The following is a 14,531-nucleotide window of genomic DNA, read 5'->3' on the forward strand; positions in this document are numbered from 1 at the left end:
TGAGACTCCAAAGCTATATTCTTATCTCTCGTTACAACGCTGATTTTTTGACTGATTCTGTTTAGGTAATTGCTAATGCAACGTACAATGCTGCGATCCTTACGCTGCCCGATTACGATATGAATGGCTCCCTTATCGTGGGAGAAGCGTTCAGAGGATGTATCCTCCAAGGTCCTGGTATTCTTTTTAACGATTCCATCAATAACGGAGCTATCTTTGGCCCCTGTCCTGCGGAGAACAAAGGATGTAAGGATTTCAACGTTCTTTCAAACGAATATTAATATTTATAATATTTAGGATATCTTGCCGAGTAAGGAAGAAAGATATTGAGAATGTAGAAATTGACTAGATACTAAATACGTGCGAAATAACACATTTTCCTTTGTTTGGTTCAATTACAAGCGGAATCGAGCAATTGAACCACAGAATAGAATTTCCGTAGACGAAAAATCCAGTACTAAGCCGTAGATTTTTGGATCACTGCACACCTTTCGGAGTGAAAATCACGTATATTTAGTTGGTTCCTGCGTAAACTCTCAGACTACTCGTATGTGAGGTCGTATGTGCGATTTATGATACAAGTAGCAGATTGCATGGCAGATTTTCCTACGAAACTTTCAGGTGGTACGAGCGGACTTAACGGTGGTGTAGGATCAAGTGCAATCACCACCATGGATTTCTGCCATCACGAGCCATGCATGATGCATGGTAAATGCGTGTCACGGCAGGATCGTTACGAGTGTCACTGTTACGCCCGATATTCCGGCAACAACTGTCAAATTGACAACGGTAGACATTGACGTCGAATACGGGATTCTGGCACAGAGCGAAAGATAGAAATAGATCCATGGCCTTGTAGAAATACGCGTTATCATAAATTACAATCGTAATATCTTCACCGTAAATGGAATTACGTTGCTTAGCATAGAAATTTTGAAAAGCAAGTCCACGGTTAAACACATCGTAACGAATCGTGTTGTATTTATTTTAGTTTCTCGTTGTTTGTTCCTTTTATAATACAATCGTGTTTGGAAATATTAATGTCTAAATTAAGCTTTGAAATATCGATTACGATTCAGTCGGCCATGGATTCTCTTTTTTAACTTTCGTCTATAATCTTTGCATGAATTTCATCATCTGTCTGCCTTTTTTGAATGACATACATACACAGAATATCGCGACGAATCACATATCACGAATAACACGTCTTTAATTCCCAATTAAAGCCGAGTGTTTATAAGAAACGGGTTTGCACGGTGGATATTCTGCTCGAACATCTCGTTCCACGTTATTTTATTTCAATCACGAGCTAAAGAAAATTAGCATGCCGAAGACACTAACTACCTGGAACACCATACATTTACCGGGGTTTCTATAAATAAGAACTGTATACTAACATTCCTATCTGCTTGTCAAATATAAGTTTCGCGTTGCCAATCCTATCGCGTTTTCTTTTATTATGGGCTCTTTTATCTGACAACAGGTGTTTGGATTTCGGGAGCACTGGCGTCACACTCTTTCGCTATTAGAGCTATTAGAATCGCTGTTTCCCGATAAATGCTAAAGTATTTTATCTGTATAAAATTTGTCAGGTCCGCCATGCATGAGCAGTCCTTGCCGCAACGGTGGCACATGCAACGAAGACTCGAAAGGAGACTTTAGCTGTACCTGCAAGCCAGGCTTTACCGGAATTTACTGCGAATCGCAGCTCGGTGTACGACTTTGCGAACAAAGTCCATGCAGAAACGAAGGTGTTTGCATAGCGCTCACCGAAAGCGAATATAAGTGCGAGTGTCTGCCTGGTTGGACGGGGAAAAATTGCGAAACCAATTTTAACGAATGCTCACCGAATCCTTGCAGACACGGTGGAGTTTGCATCGATGGTATCAACAATTATACCTGCATATGCGATAGAACGGGGTACGTCTCTGGCGTTTACGTCGTATTAAATAATTCGAGGGAAAGTCTCAAGCAGTTTACGTATACTCTCGTTTTAGTTTGTCATCTCTGTAGTACACTGTACATTATGAAACTACCGATTAAATTCCTTGTCGATTTATTTGCACATTTCTCTGCACCGTCTGGCAATAATTCTTTTATCGACGCTTCGAAAAACGTGATCTCCTTGGAATGTATAAAATACATTGGTACATTCCGCATCATACACGTTCAAAGATACAAGCTTGAAACTTTCAAGACCTAAAGAAGAGAAATAACATCTTATTGTTAGTATATAATAAACGTATTAGATACAAAAAATGAACGGACCAAGTTCCACAGTTTTAATGTTCGAATGAGAACCCACACGCTTAGTAGAAAAATGTAATTATCTTCGATATATGCATTTATTCGATATCTAATCAACAACCGTTTTGTAACGGTTGAAAGATAAACCTGTCGAGGCAGAAAAATTATAGCGAATTATTAATCGTTTTCATCCTATTACAGATACGAAGGTGGTAATTGCGAAATTGACATCGACGAATGCTTGGCGAATCCCTGCTTGAATAACGGCGTGTGCTATGATAATTACGGTGGCTACATCTGTCACTGTCCGAACGGTTTCGAGGGTCAAAATTGTGAATTGAACTTAAACGAGTGCTTGTCGAATCCTTGCATGCACGATGCCGATTGCGTGGACGACGTTGGTTCCTATCATTGTAATTGTCCATCCGGATACGCCGGTCGACACTGCGAGCTTAAGAGTTTGTGCGAGAACGCGGCATGCCCGCCGAATAGCATCTGTGTAGAAGACGCACATGGGCCACAATGCGTCTGTAATCCTGGATTCATGGGCAATCCTCCGAACTGCACCATCAATTATTGTGCCAGTAATCCATGTAGTAATGGCGGAGTATGCTCAAGTAACAAAGACGGATTCAACTGTACTTGTCCGCCGGAATGGAAAGGTGAGTAATAGATTAAATTCCTATTAGTGAAAGCGTAAGACACAGCTTGAAATTGTAAATATAACGAATGTGTTGAAATCTCAATGTATAAAGGAATTCGTTCGTTCTTTTTTTTTTTAAAAAAAAACGAATTTAAACCAGACTACCGATGTTTATGCAAATTTATATTTTCCAATTAGATTCTACGCGAGAAATTTGTTTATCGTTTACCAAATATCATAACGAGTACGCAAAGTTTGACTATTTTATAGATTTTTTGCATAATCGAGTTGCACGTAAATGCACAAACATCCGCGGTCTGTTAATCGCTATCACCATTTACGTCATCGTTACGCTCACCGTGTGCGTCTGTTACGTCTGTTTTATCCAGAATAAAGTCTATTTTAACCGAAAGTGGAAAATTACGTAAAATTGTTGTTGTCGAGAATACGTTTGTATCGTGATTAACGTCTCTCTAGATCATCGTCTCCTTTACTTCACTAATCCTTTTTCGTATTTCTTTGTTAAATGTTTCGTATTGTCTTTGCGTAACGCGTGGACCATTAGGAACGACATGTCTATCACCCGCCTCTGATTGGTGTTCCGCTTGCTACAACGGAGGCAGTTGCCTCGAGACGCGTTTCGGTGTTATGTGTCAGTGCCCAAGATTTTGGACAGGACCTCAATGCAAGGATCCGATCACTTGTCGCGATCTACCTTGCAAACAAGCTTCCGCTTGTCACGATTATGTGAGTCAGACATTTGCAAATCGCTTTGCATGCACACCCAGCCGATTAATCAACCGCGTCCCGTCGAATATATCTCTATGTGGCCTCTTGCTTTGTTTGTTACGTCTCGCTTCGAACAGCCCGGCGGTTATTATTGCACCTGCGAGCCAGGATGGACAGGCCCCGAGTGTTCCATCGACGTCGACGAGTGCTCCAGTGATCCCTGTCGTAACGGCGGCATCTGCATCGATCAACAGAATAGCTACTACTGTCAATGTCTTCCAGGATACACTGGTAATCAATTTATTCGCGAACTCTTGCACGAAGCTTTGCTTGTCAAATTCTACGATAATACTCGTTTTACCATATACGTAATGCGTGACTGACATTCATCCATTGCCGCTCGAATTTGTTTCATCTACTCTGCATCAAGGATTGGATATTCTAACTACTCGCGCTTATTCCTCCATCAACGAACGAATCATCCGCGAATTATCTCTACGTTATATTTTAATTTTAATTTCGCTATCTAGAGTGGAGAGGATGAATCGAGAATGCAAATAACAGATATTTCTTATTTTCTAAACGACGGAACTTTATCACAAGCGAACGAAATACCTGTTATTTGCTTTTAAATTGTTCTATAAACGGAACATAAATATCGTTTAATAAAACCAATCTTAATGTCACTAGGTAAAAATTGTCAGATCAATGTGGACGAGTGCTTATCACAACCTTGTCAAAACGGCGGTACTTGTATCGATCGAATCAATGGATACATATGCAACTGTACGAAAGACTTCATGGATGAAAATTGCGAACGCGAGTACAATGCGTGCGCGTCAAATCCTTGCCAGAATAATGGGAATTGCACGCTGATACCAAGGTCTCGACGAGAATTCGTTTGCGAGTGCCCTCGCGGCTTTGAAGGCAAGATTTGTGACGTGAATGTGGACGACTGCGTCGATGTGCTATGCCCTGATGGGAAAGTTTGCGTTGATGGTATCGCTGGTTACGAGTGTAAATGTCGCGAGGGTTACAGAGATCCCAATTGTACCCTTATCGTTGACCATTGCGCGACGAAACCTTGTAACAGCGGCACGTGTATCGATCGCGGAGAACAGGGTTTTGAATGCAAATGCAGAGATGGTTTCAAAGGTACATTTTATTAAACAGAATTTATACAAGATATATTTTATTCAAATTCAATAAGAATTTTTTGTTGATGTAATTATTTTCCTCAATTTTCATATGTTAAATTGAGAAATGAAATCTCGAACAAGGATCGATGGCACATTTTGGTCAATGGTTGAATTAATAGCAAAGCACGGTCCTGCTTTGTCGTTCCTTTTAATACACGTTCCCTGTCGTTCGTTTTAATACACGCGTCGAACACAAGAAACGCGTTAGGAGTTGGGCTCGCGAAACAACCTGGTTTCCCCCCAAAAATGTGCCAAATGTGCTCTAGAGCCTTGTTCAAGCTTTCCATTCGATCGTCGATTAACTGGTAGCCACTAATCGATTACTCAAATTCATAGGAAAATTTTGCGAGGAGGATGTGAACGAATGCGAGGTAGAAGGTAGCTCATTATGTAACAACGGTATTTGCGTGAATACAAATGGCAGCTATAATTGCTTCTGCAGACCGGGATTTTCCGGAGATCACTGCGACATCGACATTGACGAATGCTTATGCGGTCCGTGTAAAAATAACGCTACGTGTATCGATGGTATTAACACGTTCGAGTGTCAGTGTCCAGCTGGTTATTCCGGGAAAACATGCGACGTGGATGTGAACGAATGCGAAAGCAATCCTTGTTTAAACGGGGCAACCTGCGTCGATGAGATCGCTAGTTACATGTGTATTTGTTCACCTGGTTTCCGTGGATTAAACTGTGAGATAAATATCGACGATTGTGAACCATTGCCCTGTTTAAATCATGGCCAATGTATAGACGGTATAAACAATTACACCTGTGACTGTGCCGACACCGGTTTTGAGGGTGTACATTGTGAGAAAAATATCGACGACTGCCGGTCAGGACCCTGTGTGAACGGTGCTCATTGCATAGACGATGTCAAGAATTACAAATGCCAGTGTTACGCCGGCTATACTGGCAAAAATTGCGAAGTCGATATAAACGAATGCGAGAGTTCACCTTGTCAGTATAATGGTACTTGCTTGGAGAGATCTAACATGGAATTGTACAAGAGTGACGCGTTGACGTTACCTTCGATATTCAACCAAGAGTTCAGCTATGCGAATGCGAGTGGGTAAGCATCGTGATACTCGAAGTAAAAGGACAAAGAATAATCAATAATCCGAAGAAAGAAGAACTAATTGTACTTTTGACAATTTATTTTCAGATACGAATGTCTTTGCGTACAAGGTGTTACGGGGAAAAACTGCGAAGTAAATATCAACGAGTGCGATAGTAATCCATGCCAAGCTGGAACCTGCGTAGACCGTATTGGTGGTTACACTTGCGAATGTGACGAGGGATACGAAGGCGATCATTGTCAACACGATATCGACGAGTGTAAAAGATATTCACCCTGCGAGCACGGCGTGTGTACCGATGGAAGAGCTGATTACACCTGCACTTGTGAGCCAGAATACGGTGGTAAAAATTGTTCGGTAGAGCTGATCGGTTGTCAAGGAAATGCTTGTCAAAACGGTGGAACTTGTTGGCCATACCTCGTCGATGAAACGATACATAAATTCAACTGTACCTGCCCGAATGGATATCACGGAGAAATTTGCGACTACGTAAGCATCGTTTATATTTACGTATTTTGACTTGCCATTTCTTTTCTTCCTGCAAATTCACAAGTTGTTTCGATTTCTTAAATTCACCGCTTATCTCACTTGATCGCGCTCCTTGTATTGCCTTACGCATGAATACGCGACACAGAAGAAGGTGCGTAAACGTACAGGTCGCAACTTTCTGCTGGCTTCCAATTCATACCGTTTCCTTTTGTTTTTTTTTTTCATAGGTAACGACAATGTCTTTGAACGGCAGCTCATACGTTTTAGTGAATACCACTCGAGACGAAGGATACGACATACAATTTCGCTTTCGAACGACTCTACCAAATGGATTACTGGCCATCGGAAAGGGCTCGACATTTTATATCCTTGAACTCGTTAATGGCAAGCTAAATTTGCACTCGAGCCTTCTGAACAAATGGGAGGGCGTATTTATCGGCAGTGAATTGAACGACTCCACTTGGCAAAAAGTGTTTGTAGCGATCAACGCTACGCATCTAGTACTCTCGGCTAACGAGGAACAAACGATCTATCCCATTAGTCTAAACGAAGGTTCCAATTCAAATCATACATCTTTCCCGATGACTTATGTCGGCGGTACGACCAATTATCTGCGGCGGTTAACCCATGGCCCATCTTTCTTTGTGGGTTGCACCGAGGATGTAGTCATTAACGGAGAGTGGGTACGTTCGATATCTTCTGATCATAAACGATATACGTAGTCACATTAAAATACATTGAATTTATGGAATTTTAAATTAAGATATTAAATAAGAAATATTTGTCGTACGAGCTTATCAAAATTATGAAAAATTTCCTAATTGTCATAATTCAGGTGTACTCTGGTACCTCATCAAAAACCGTATACATGGAGGACGTTGAGCCAGGATGTCCTCGCGAAGCCCAATGTTCGCCAAATCGTTGTAAAAACGGTGGTCACTGCACGGACAGGTGGCGTGACTTTTCCTGTAAATGTGAGAGACCATATCTTGGTCATACCTGCCAATACAACATGACAGCAGCGACGTTCGGATATGAGAATATCACAAACGGATACGTAACCGTAAAAGTGTCCGATATGGCTAGACGAGCAGTTAGATCGATCGTCGATATTTCCATGTTCATTCGCACGAGACAAGATAGGGGTGATATATTTTATCTAGGAACAGAACCGAATCCACAAACGGATCTTAAACCTCAGGAGAAAACTTATATAGCAGCTCAACTAGAAGGAGGCGAATTACTCGTTAGGATTCAATTTAACGGTTCAGAGGCATACACCGTTGGCGGTGTAAAATTAAACGATGGAAACAATCATCTAATACAAGTAATTAGAAACGTAACATTGGTGCAAGTGAAGATTAACGGTACCGAATATTTCCGAAAAACTATCAGCGCGTCCGGTCAATTGAACGTAACTGTACTATACTTGGGTGGCATGCCACAAGCATCCAGATACATACGGCAAGTTGACAATCGCCAGATAGAAGTACCGCAAGTACCGCAAGTTAACTTCAAAGGAATCATTCAAGACGTTCAAATATCGAATGGCATTGAGACTATGGTCGTCGAATTCTTCCCTCTAAAGGTAACGATACGTTTTTCAATTCGATCTGCGTGATACGATATTACAAAATTTCGCTAAAAATTATATCGCACGTGATAAATTACAGTACAATATTTTAGCGGTAATATAAAAAAATATTTTATAGGCAAACGATATTCCCACCCCAATACAATTTGGTAACGTGACTTTCGATAATGACAAAATTCTTAAGGGTGTGATATCCGACAACGTATGCGTGAGTAGTCCATGCGATCACAATGGAACTTGCCACGTTACGTGGAACGACTTTTGGTGTCAATGTCCACGAGGATATACCGGCAAAACTTGCCAGGAAATGGAATTCTGTCAACTGCAGGACTGTCCTTCTGGATCGAAATGTCAAAATCTAGACGATGGTTACGAGTGCATCGCTAATGCTACTTTTAACGGTGTCACGACTTCTTTCACCTACGTTTATAATCAGGTTGAAGAGAAAAATGTGACCGACTCGACGATCGATACCATTCAGATTACGTATCGATCGAATACCGGTGGCACGTTAATGCATATTGCGCCTCGTATAGGCGATCAGCATTTTACCGTTTCCGTTTACAAGGACAAGGTTACGGTATCTTGGCGCTTGAACTTGCAGAATCAAGGAATACTAACGTTTGGTAAAGCCGAACCTGATGGTAATTGGACGTCTATCGTATTGAGGTTGAGCAATAATTCTATGGAATGCGGATATGCAAATTCCAACGACGAATATGCATCGCACGTTAGCCCGAACTTTAGTTTTCTTTTGTGGTATGATTTATTAATTACCGGAACGGTCACTCTTGGTGGACTCGGCTCTGTTTTATCGAATAAACATAGTTACATAACGATCGGCCCTGGGAAACAGATCCTAGAAAATAAAAGCGGTATTAATGAAAATTCGATAGATTTTACTGAACGTACATTGACCACCGCTTCTCCGCCTTACAATGTAATGTCAGGTAATATATTAGCGTACATAAACATTTTTTAATTATACGCGTAATATTTACGTAATACTTATTACATATTTTTATTTGCATTGTGACTAGAAAATACGTCTTCTATTTTATAGGAGAAGCTTTTAAAGGATGCTTGGGTGAAGTAAGAATTGGTAGTATGCTTTTGCATTACTTCACGTACGAAGAAGTATATCAAAACGCCAATTTTACACCCTTAGAATACTTAGCATTACAAGAAAATAATTCAACGTATCATGACAGTATTGGCTGTCAACTTTGCTTCGACTCCGATTGCAAAAATGACGGCTACTGTTTTGATAAAGCAAACAGTTACATTTGCGAATGCCCGGCTGGATACGCAAAAGACGATTGTTCCCTTAACATCGACGAATGTATCGATAATAAATGCAAGAATGGAGCAACATGCATCGATGGAATCGCTAATTATACGTGTGTGTGTAATAGCGGCTGGCAGGGATGGTTGTTAGTATATAACATAATCTATTATATCAAATTCCAATACACTCGTTTCTTATCGAAAATCAGAAAAAACTAAATTTACGCTATCTTAGGTGCTTATCTTTATTTCAGATGCGACAGTGACATAAACGAGTGCGTAACCCTTAGCCCTTGTCAGCACGACGGTGTATGTATAAATCTTCCTGGGTATTTCCGTTGCGAATGTCCAGATCAATTTACTGGCGAGAGATGTGAAAACTTTCGTCTAATTACTTGTGAAAATCAACCTTGCAAAAACGGTGGTAGTTGCGCAGATATTGTAAATCCACAAACTAACGACAACTTCACTTGTACTTGTACGACTGGTTACGAAGGTTCAATCTGTGATACTCCTTATTGCATTGCACGAAAGTGCCAAAACGGCGGTAGATGCGATTACTTGCATCAGGTATATAGCATATCAGGTTTATACAATGAGAATTTTATTCGTCTTATAAAAACGAATACTTTTATTCCCTCATCCTCTATGATTTAATGTATAATTGTTTGTAATATGTAATAATCTATTACTTTAAATTACTAGACACCTCGATGTACTTGTCTACCCGGCTATTCTGGACCGTATTGCGAGATTAATATAGATGACTGCGCGCCAGATGCAGAAGGAAATATACCATGCAAAAACGATGGAAAATGCTACGACGGTGTAGATAGTTTCGTGTGTGATTGTAACGACACCGGTTATATAGGACAGGATTGTTCGTTTGATATAGACGAATGTGTACTGTCAACGACCGATTGTGGTCAGGGACGGTGCGAAAATTTACCAGGAACTTACCAGTGCATTTGCGATCCAGGTTATTGCGGATACAATTGCGGAATGATGGATCCTTGTAGAGCGGTACTGTTTCTCGGATAATTTCTCTTACTCGCTACACTGACGATTAGTTTTCTTATATCTCACATTCCTTCCCTTAACAGGATTATTGTCAAAATGGAGGTACGTGCAAATGTGGAGATGACGGCGGTTACAAGTGTCAATGCACACCGGACTATACCGGACAAAACTGTACAGAGGTACATTCTAATATTTTAGAATAATAATTTCTTTCACATACAATTACGAGCGATAAATGTTGTGTTCTATTTTAGACGGAAAACTTTTTGGGTAGTCAAGCGCTCGATATAGCGGTAATCGTTGGTCCTATCGTCGGATGCCTGTTCATTATTGCAGCAGGTTCTTTAGTTGCATTATTCATGATGGCTAGAAAGAAACGTGCTACTCGAGGAACATACAGTCCAAGCGCTCAAGAATTCAGTAATCCGCGTGTAGAAATGGACAATGTGATGAAGCCACCACCGGAAGAGAGATTAATCTAAGAATTTATTTCGTGACGGTGGAACATAGTATGAATGTTTCGCGTCTCGAAAAATCCTAGTCTGCCGGGAATATGCATCGTTATCGCAGTATTTGTTGTTTAAAGAGAGAAAGGAGTGTTGTTCTCACGGCGAAACTGCTTCCAAACGATCAATGAAAATATACGGGGTTTCATCGCGCGTTTTCTAGTCCATGCTACCATATCACGCAGCTGTCACATTGACATAAGGAGTTGAATGAGCAATTTGGGACATGATAACTGATTTGGAGACATCCGAAAGCGACGCTGAAGATGAAACGTATTAAAACTGCCTGTAAAATTAAAAGTTGATTATAAGGTAGAAGTCAAAATGGGATATACAAGAAAATTATTGAGAAAAGAATTTAAAAAAAGAAAAAAATTTATCGCGAGCAGTGAGATGAGAAATGTACCATAGAATTTATATATTAATCGTGCTGTTGGTTTGAACAAATCATATAGTTATACAAAGTGTACTTAAAACTTCATTAAGTGTCCTTAACTTAAGCAATACTCGGAAGAAGCTCCTAAGAAACGAAACCCGTCCATTTTAGTGCCTAATTGATCCTACTTAAAGCTTTTATTTATAAGCGGTAAATTTAAAGCATCGAAAATGTACATTGCAAAATTGTGTTGAACACAGACGTTACATCGAGATCTCTAAAGCATAATGATATTCATTACTACTGTTTTACTCGTTAAACTTTGGGCAATCATGATACAAATACTGTTAAATATCAATACAGCGTAGTGTTTTTATTATTTGAATCGTCGTGAAGATGCCGGAACTTTGTAAAAATATTGTAAAGCAACGCTGTTCACAGATAGAATCCTTTACGCGATCTTGTTTCCTTTCACGTGTTGTCATTATAGAAAAACGGGAGTTCATTAAGAGATCAGGAAATCTATATATGGCTCCTCTTTTTCTACCTCGCTGTTAAAACAAAAAGATGATACGTGGGAGTAGAAGCTATCCAGTTTACTCGCGAGAAAAACTTGGACTTCATTGTTGTAAAGGGTAGTTATCACGCTACGCGTTAATCACTGTACGTGCATTTACTCGCTCGTCAGTATCGACACGTTGTGCTGGTTCAATTTGTACATAGATTAGATACGTTGAAAATATCAATAATGATTCTACCATTAGCATTTTATATTATGAATATAGTATTTAATGATGAATTATTTTGTATGTAATTACTTAATACCACGACCAAAGTAATAGCGAAGAATTTTCTTGTCTATTAAAATATAAACGATACAACCGTAAATAAAAACTGTGTCATCGTTTTTCAATAGCCAAGAATAATTATTCTTTACAGAAATGAGAGTTAACATATTGTTGGTACTATGTTTTTCATATATACTGACCAAGGTGTACTATCCTTTCGTCTTATAGGACCGAGATTAGCAGAAATGTCTATTTATCGTATTGATGTGTGCATCGTAGAAAAAGAATTTTTAATCAGAGAATATGTATTGAAATAATTGCAGAATACTAAGCATGCTTGTTTTAAGCATGTATCGTAGTATCACGATATGAATGATGTATCCACTATAGTAATCGCTGCATTATACATATAATGTGGTATCAATCAAAAACACAATTATGTGGAGAATTTATACTTGAAATGATAGGAGTAATCACTTTTATTGTAAGTTATGAAGAATAACTTTTGTTCAATGTGTATTATAAAGTGAATATCATTAATGTTTTCTGCAAGACTGAAATTTTGAGTACTAAAAATTACGTGTGCATGCGCTTTTCACGTGAGTACTTATTTTGTGACAACATGCAATATTGTGCATAAATAATTATTACAATTTAAACTAAATGTACAAAAACAATAAAAATTTAAATATTTCAACATAGTATTTATCTTCCCTTTTTATAAAATACATATAGAAAGAGTTCATATACAAGTCATACAAAGTATATTGCTATATGTACATTTGTTATTATATAGGGGATACATAAAAGGTTTAAAATTTTCAGGTACAATTTTTTTTTAAAGAGATGTTTAAGTGATCGGTAAATACATATTATCATTCACTAAAATCTCTTCTATTTTGTAAATATATATTTACTTTCAATTAAATTAATTTCATGTATCTACAAAATTCAGATGAAATAGAATATTCTATCTATTTCAATTTTTGCCTCTTACCTTCGTGTTGCGGTTATCGAATACTTTTTCCATTTATTTTACTTAATTTATCACGTGAGATCTTATCAAAAAATAAAAGTCCAGCAGCCCGTTCTATACTTTCTGGTGGTACCTGTCACGATATATATATCATGATTATTCATATAGGATATATCATAAAATTCTGATTTTGATATATTATTAATTTACCTGGAAATTTGTTAGAGGTACACTGTCATCTATAGGAGTATTTGGCATTACAAATGCTTCCATTTCTAATTTAGAATCATATGTTTCGCCAACAACTATTTTATAAAAATGAGTAGGTACTGCTACATGATTTGTGCCAATAACTTCATATCGAACATATTTTTTCCCATTAGCCTCTATTCTGTAATCATCGTGTATTTAATTGAAATATTTAAAAAAAGAAAATTACACAGAGTAGCAAAGTTTTGCTCACTTTGGCAAATATAAAGGACCAGTACAGACATATACATCCTTATAAACTTTGGTTAAGTGCCTAACATATTTTTCCAATCTATTCCAAGAATCCCTATTGAAACCCACACCTACTTGCGGTGCCATGTTCGTTAGGAAAAATGTCTGATCTATGTGACTTTGAGCACACTTGTGATTCCCAGCTGCTGCTAAATGTCCACGATCGTATCCACTGCCTTTGTAATCATGATTTTCCGATCTGATTATCAATAAAATTATTAAAACATTAATTAAAAGATATTCTATATAGTTTCAAACTCCAAATATTTACCTAAAAAAAGGATGTATACTTGGATCAGGTTTGAATTCACACTTACTACGTGATATCTCCTCATTGGGTTGTAACCTATCTTTATTTAAGTGTTCAAAGACCCAATGAGCTACCCTATTTCTTCTATCATAAGAAAGGACAAAATCTTCGTAAGATCTAACATGATCCAATCCAGGGAAACCATACTTCATAATCTGTAAAAAATGAAAATCATTTTACTTTTACTTTTCCTTTTTTATTCTATAGGATTTCATAAATAAACCGTGAGTAACAGAATAGAAAAAAATAGTATTATCATAACAAGCGGTAAATGTAATAAAGGTAAATTTTTTCATACTGTTTATCTTTACTTATCGAGGTTAAGTATGACTGAAATAACTTACTTCTGATACTCTTGTAGCTGTCGATGACAATTTTGAACCCATATTTGTATCAACTTCCATAGGAACTGCTGCAGAAACAGTTCCAAATAAAGGTAAACCGGGCATTTCTTTGATGTTTACATTCGAAATAATATGACTTCCACTGTTTTTTATATCTGCATTCAAATGTCGTTTCTGTTCTGAAAACTTCCCCAAACACCAACCAGCAAAACCTACGCCAGTTGCAGCACTCAATTTCAATATAATTCGCGTTACTATTGTCATAATTTTAGTCACTATGCCTTTAATAAATAATTCTCTTGTGATTATAACCTCTCACTACTCACGGTACTGTGAAACTAAAATACAACATGCAACTGACTGTAAATACGTTGATCGCCACATCGCGTCGTATAAATCTCAGTTTTCTTTATTCAATTAGAGAAGACTTTGCAAATAATTTG

At 38.2% G+C, this 14,531-nt stretch overlaps 2 protein-coding genes across 7 annotated transcripts in view; one reads left to right on the forward strand and one right to left on the reverse strand.

The window, feature by feature from the left end:
- Nucleotides 1–12,654, forward strand: part of LOC126865223 (protein crumbs) — a 30,248-nt gene extending 17,594 nt beyond the window's left edge. Inside the window, exons 3-19 of one of the 3 annotated variants that reach the window (XM_050617485.1) lie at nt 66–246; nt 622–789; nt 1,593–1,920; nt 2,449–2,909; nt 3,456–3,637; nt 3,757–3,910; nt 4,310–4,774; nt 5,155–5,890; nt 5,984–6,386; nt 6,614–7,069; nt 7,222–7,974; nt 8,099–8,930; nt 9,044–9,413; nt 9,522–9,837; nt 9,973–10,290; nt 10,371–10,466; nt 10,542–12,654. In XM_050617485.1, coding sequence (XP_050473442.1) covers nt 66–246; nt 622–789; nt 1,593–1,920; nt 2,449–2,909; nt 3,456–3,637; nt 3,757–3,910; nt 4,310–4,774; nt 5,155–5,890; nt 5,984–6,386; nt 6,614–7,069; nt 7,222–7,974; nt 8,099–8,930; nt 9,044–9,413; nt 9,522–9,837; nt 9,973–10,290; nt 10,371–10,466; nt 10,542–10,769 — 6,447 coding nt within the window. In that variant the 3' untranslated portion in view covers nt 10,770–12,654. The remainder of the gene's footprint in view (nt 1–65; nt 247–621; nt 790–1,592; nt 1,921–2,448; nt 2,910–3,455; nt 3,638–3,756; nt 3,911–4,309; nt 4,775–5,154; nt 5,891–5,983; nt 6,387–6,613; nt 7,070–7,221; nt 7,975–8,098; nt 8,931–9,043; nt 9,414–9,521; nt 9,838–9,972; nt 10,291–10,370; nt 10,467–10,541) is intronic. The other 2 variants (XM_050617486.1, XM_050617487.1) reach the window with 2 other exon arrangements.
- Nucleotides 91–14,492, reverse strand: LOC126865224 (endonuclease G, mitochondrial). Of its 4 annotated transcripts, none has more exons than XM_050617490.1 (6): nt 14,089–14,492; nt 13,706–13,899; nt 13,397–13,633; nt 13,144–13,324; nt 12,955–13,066; nt 91–228 (listed from the first exon to the last, which is right to left on the reverse strand). In XM_050617490.1, the coding sequence occupies exons 1-5, from the start codon at nt 14,350–14,352 to the stop codon at nt 12,968–12,970; spliced, it is 975 nt and encodes a 324-aa protein (XP_050473447.1). In that variant the 5' UTR covers nt 14,353–14,492; the 3' UTR covers nt 91–228; nt 12,955–12,967. The 4 variants fall into 4 exon arrangements, with proteins under 4 accessions (XP_050473447.1, XP_050473448.1, XP_050473446.1 ...); XM_050617491.1 differs by lacking the exon at nt 91–228 and adding an exon at nt 10,818–11,079; XM_050617489.1 differs by lacking the exon at nt 91–228 and adding an exon at nt 12,830–12,899.
- Between the last annotated feature and the right edge of the window lie 39 nt (nt 14,493–14,531).

The sequence above is a fragment of the Bombus huntii genome, chromosome 4 (genome assembly GCF_024542735.1).
Source record: "Bombus huntii isolate Logan2020A chromosome 4, iyBomHunt1.1, whole genome shotgun sequence".
NCBI lineage: Eukaryota > Metazoa > Arthropoda > Insecta > Hymenoptera > Apidae > Bombus > Bombus huntii.

Bases quoted from the DNA above. Each gene is read 5' to 3' on its own strand.
- LOC126865224 (XM_050617490.1), bottom strand. From the start codon at position 14,352: ATGACAATAGTAACGCGAATTATATTGAAATTGAGTGCTGCAACTGGC. The intron at 13,634-13,705 runs GTAAATATTTGG...ATTGATAATCAG, and splicing joins AGTATACATCCTTTTTTTAG to ATCGGAAAATCATGATTACA. The intron at 13,067-13,143 runs GTAAATTAATAA...ATATCGTGACAG, and splicing joins TACCTCTAACAAATTTCCAG to GTACCACCAGAAAGTATAGA.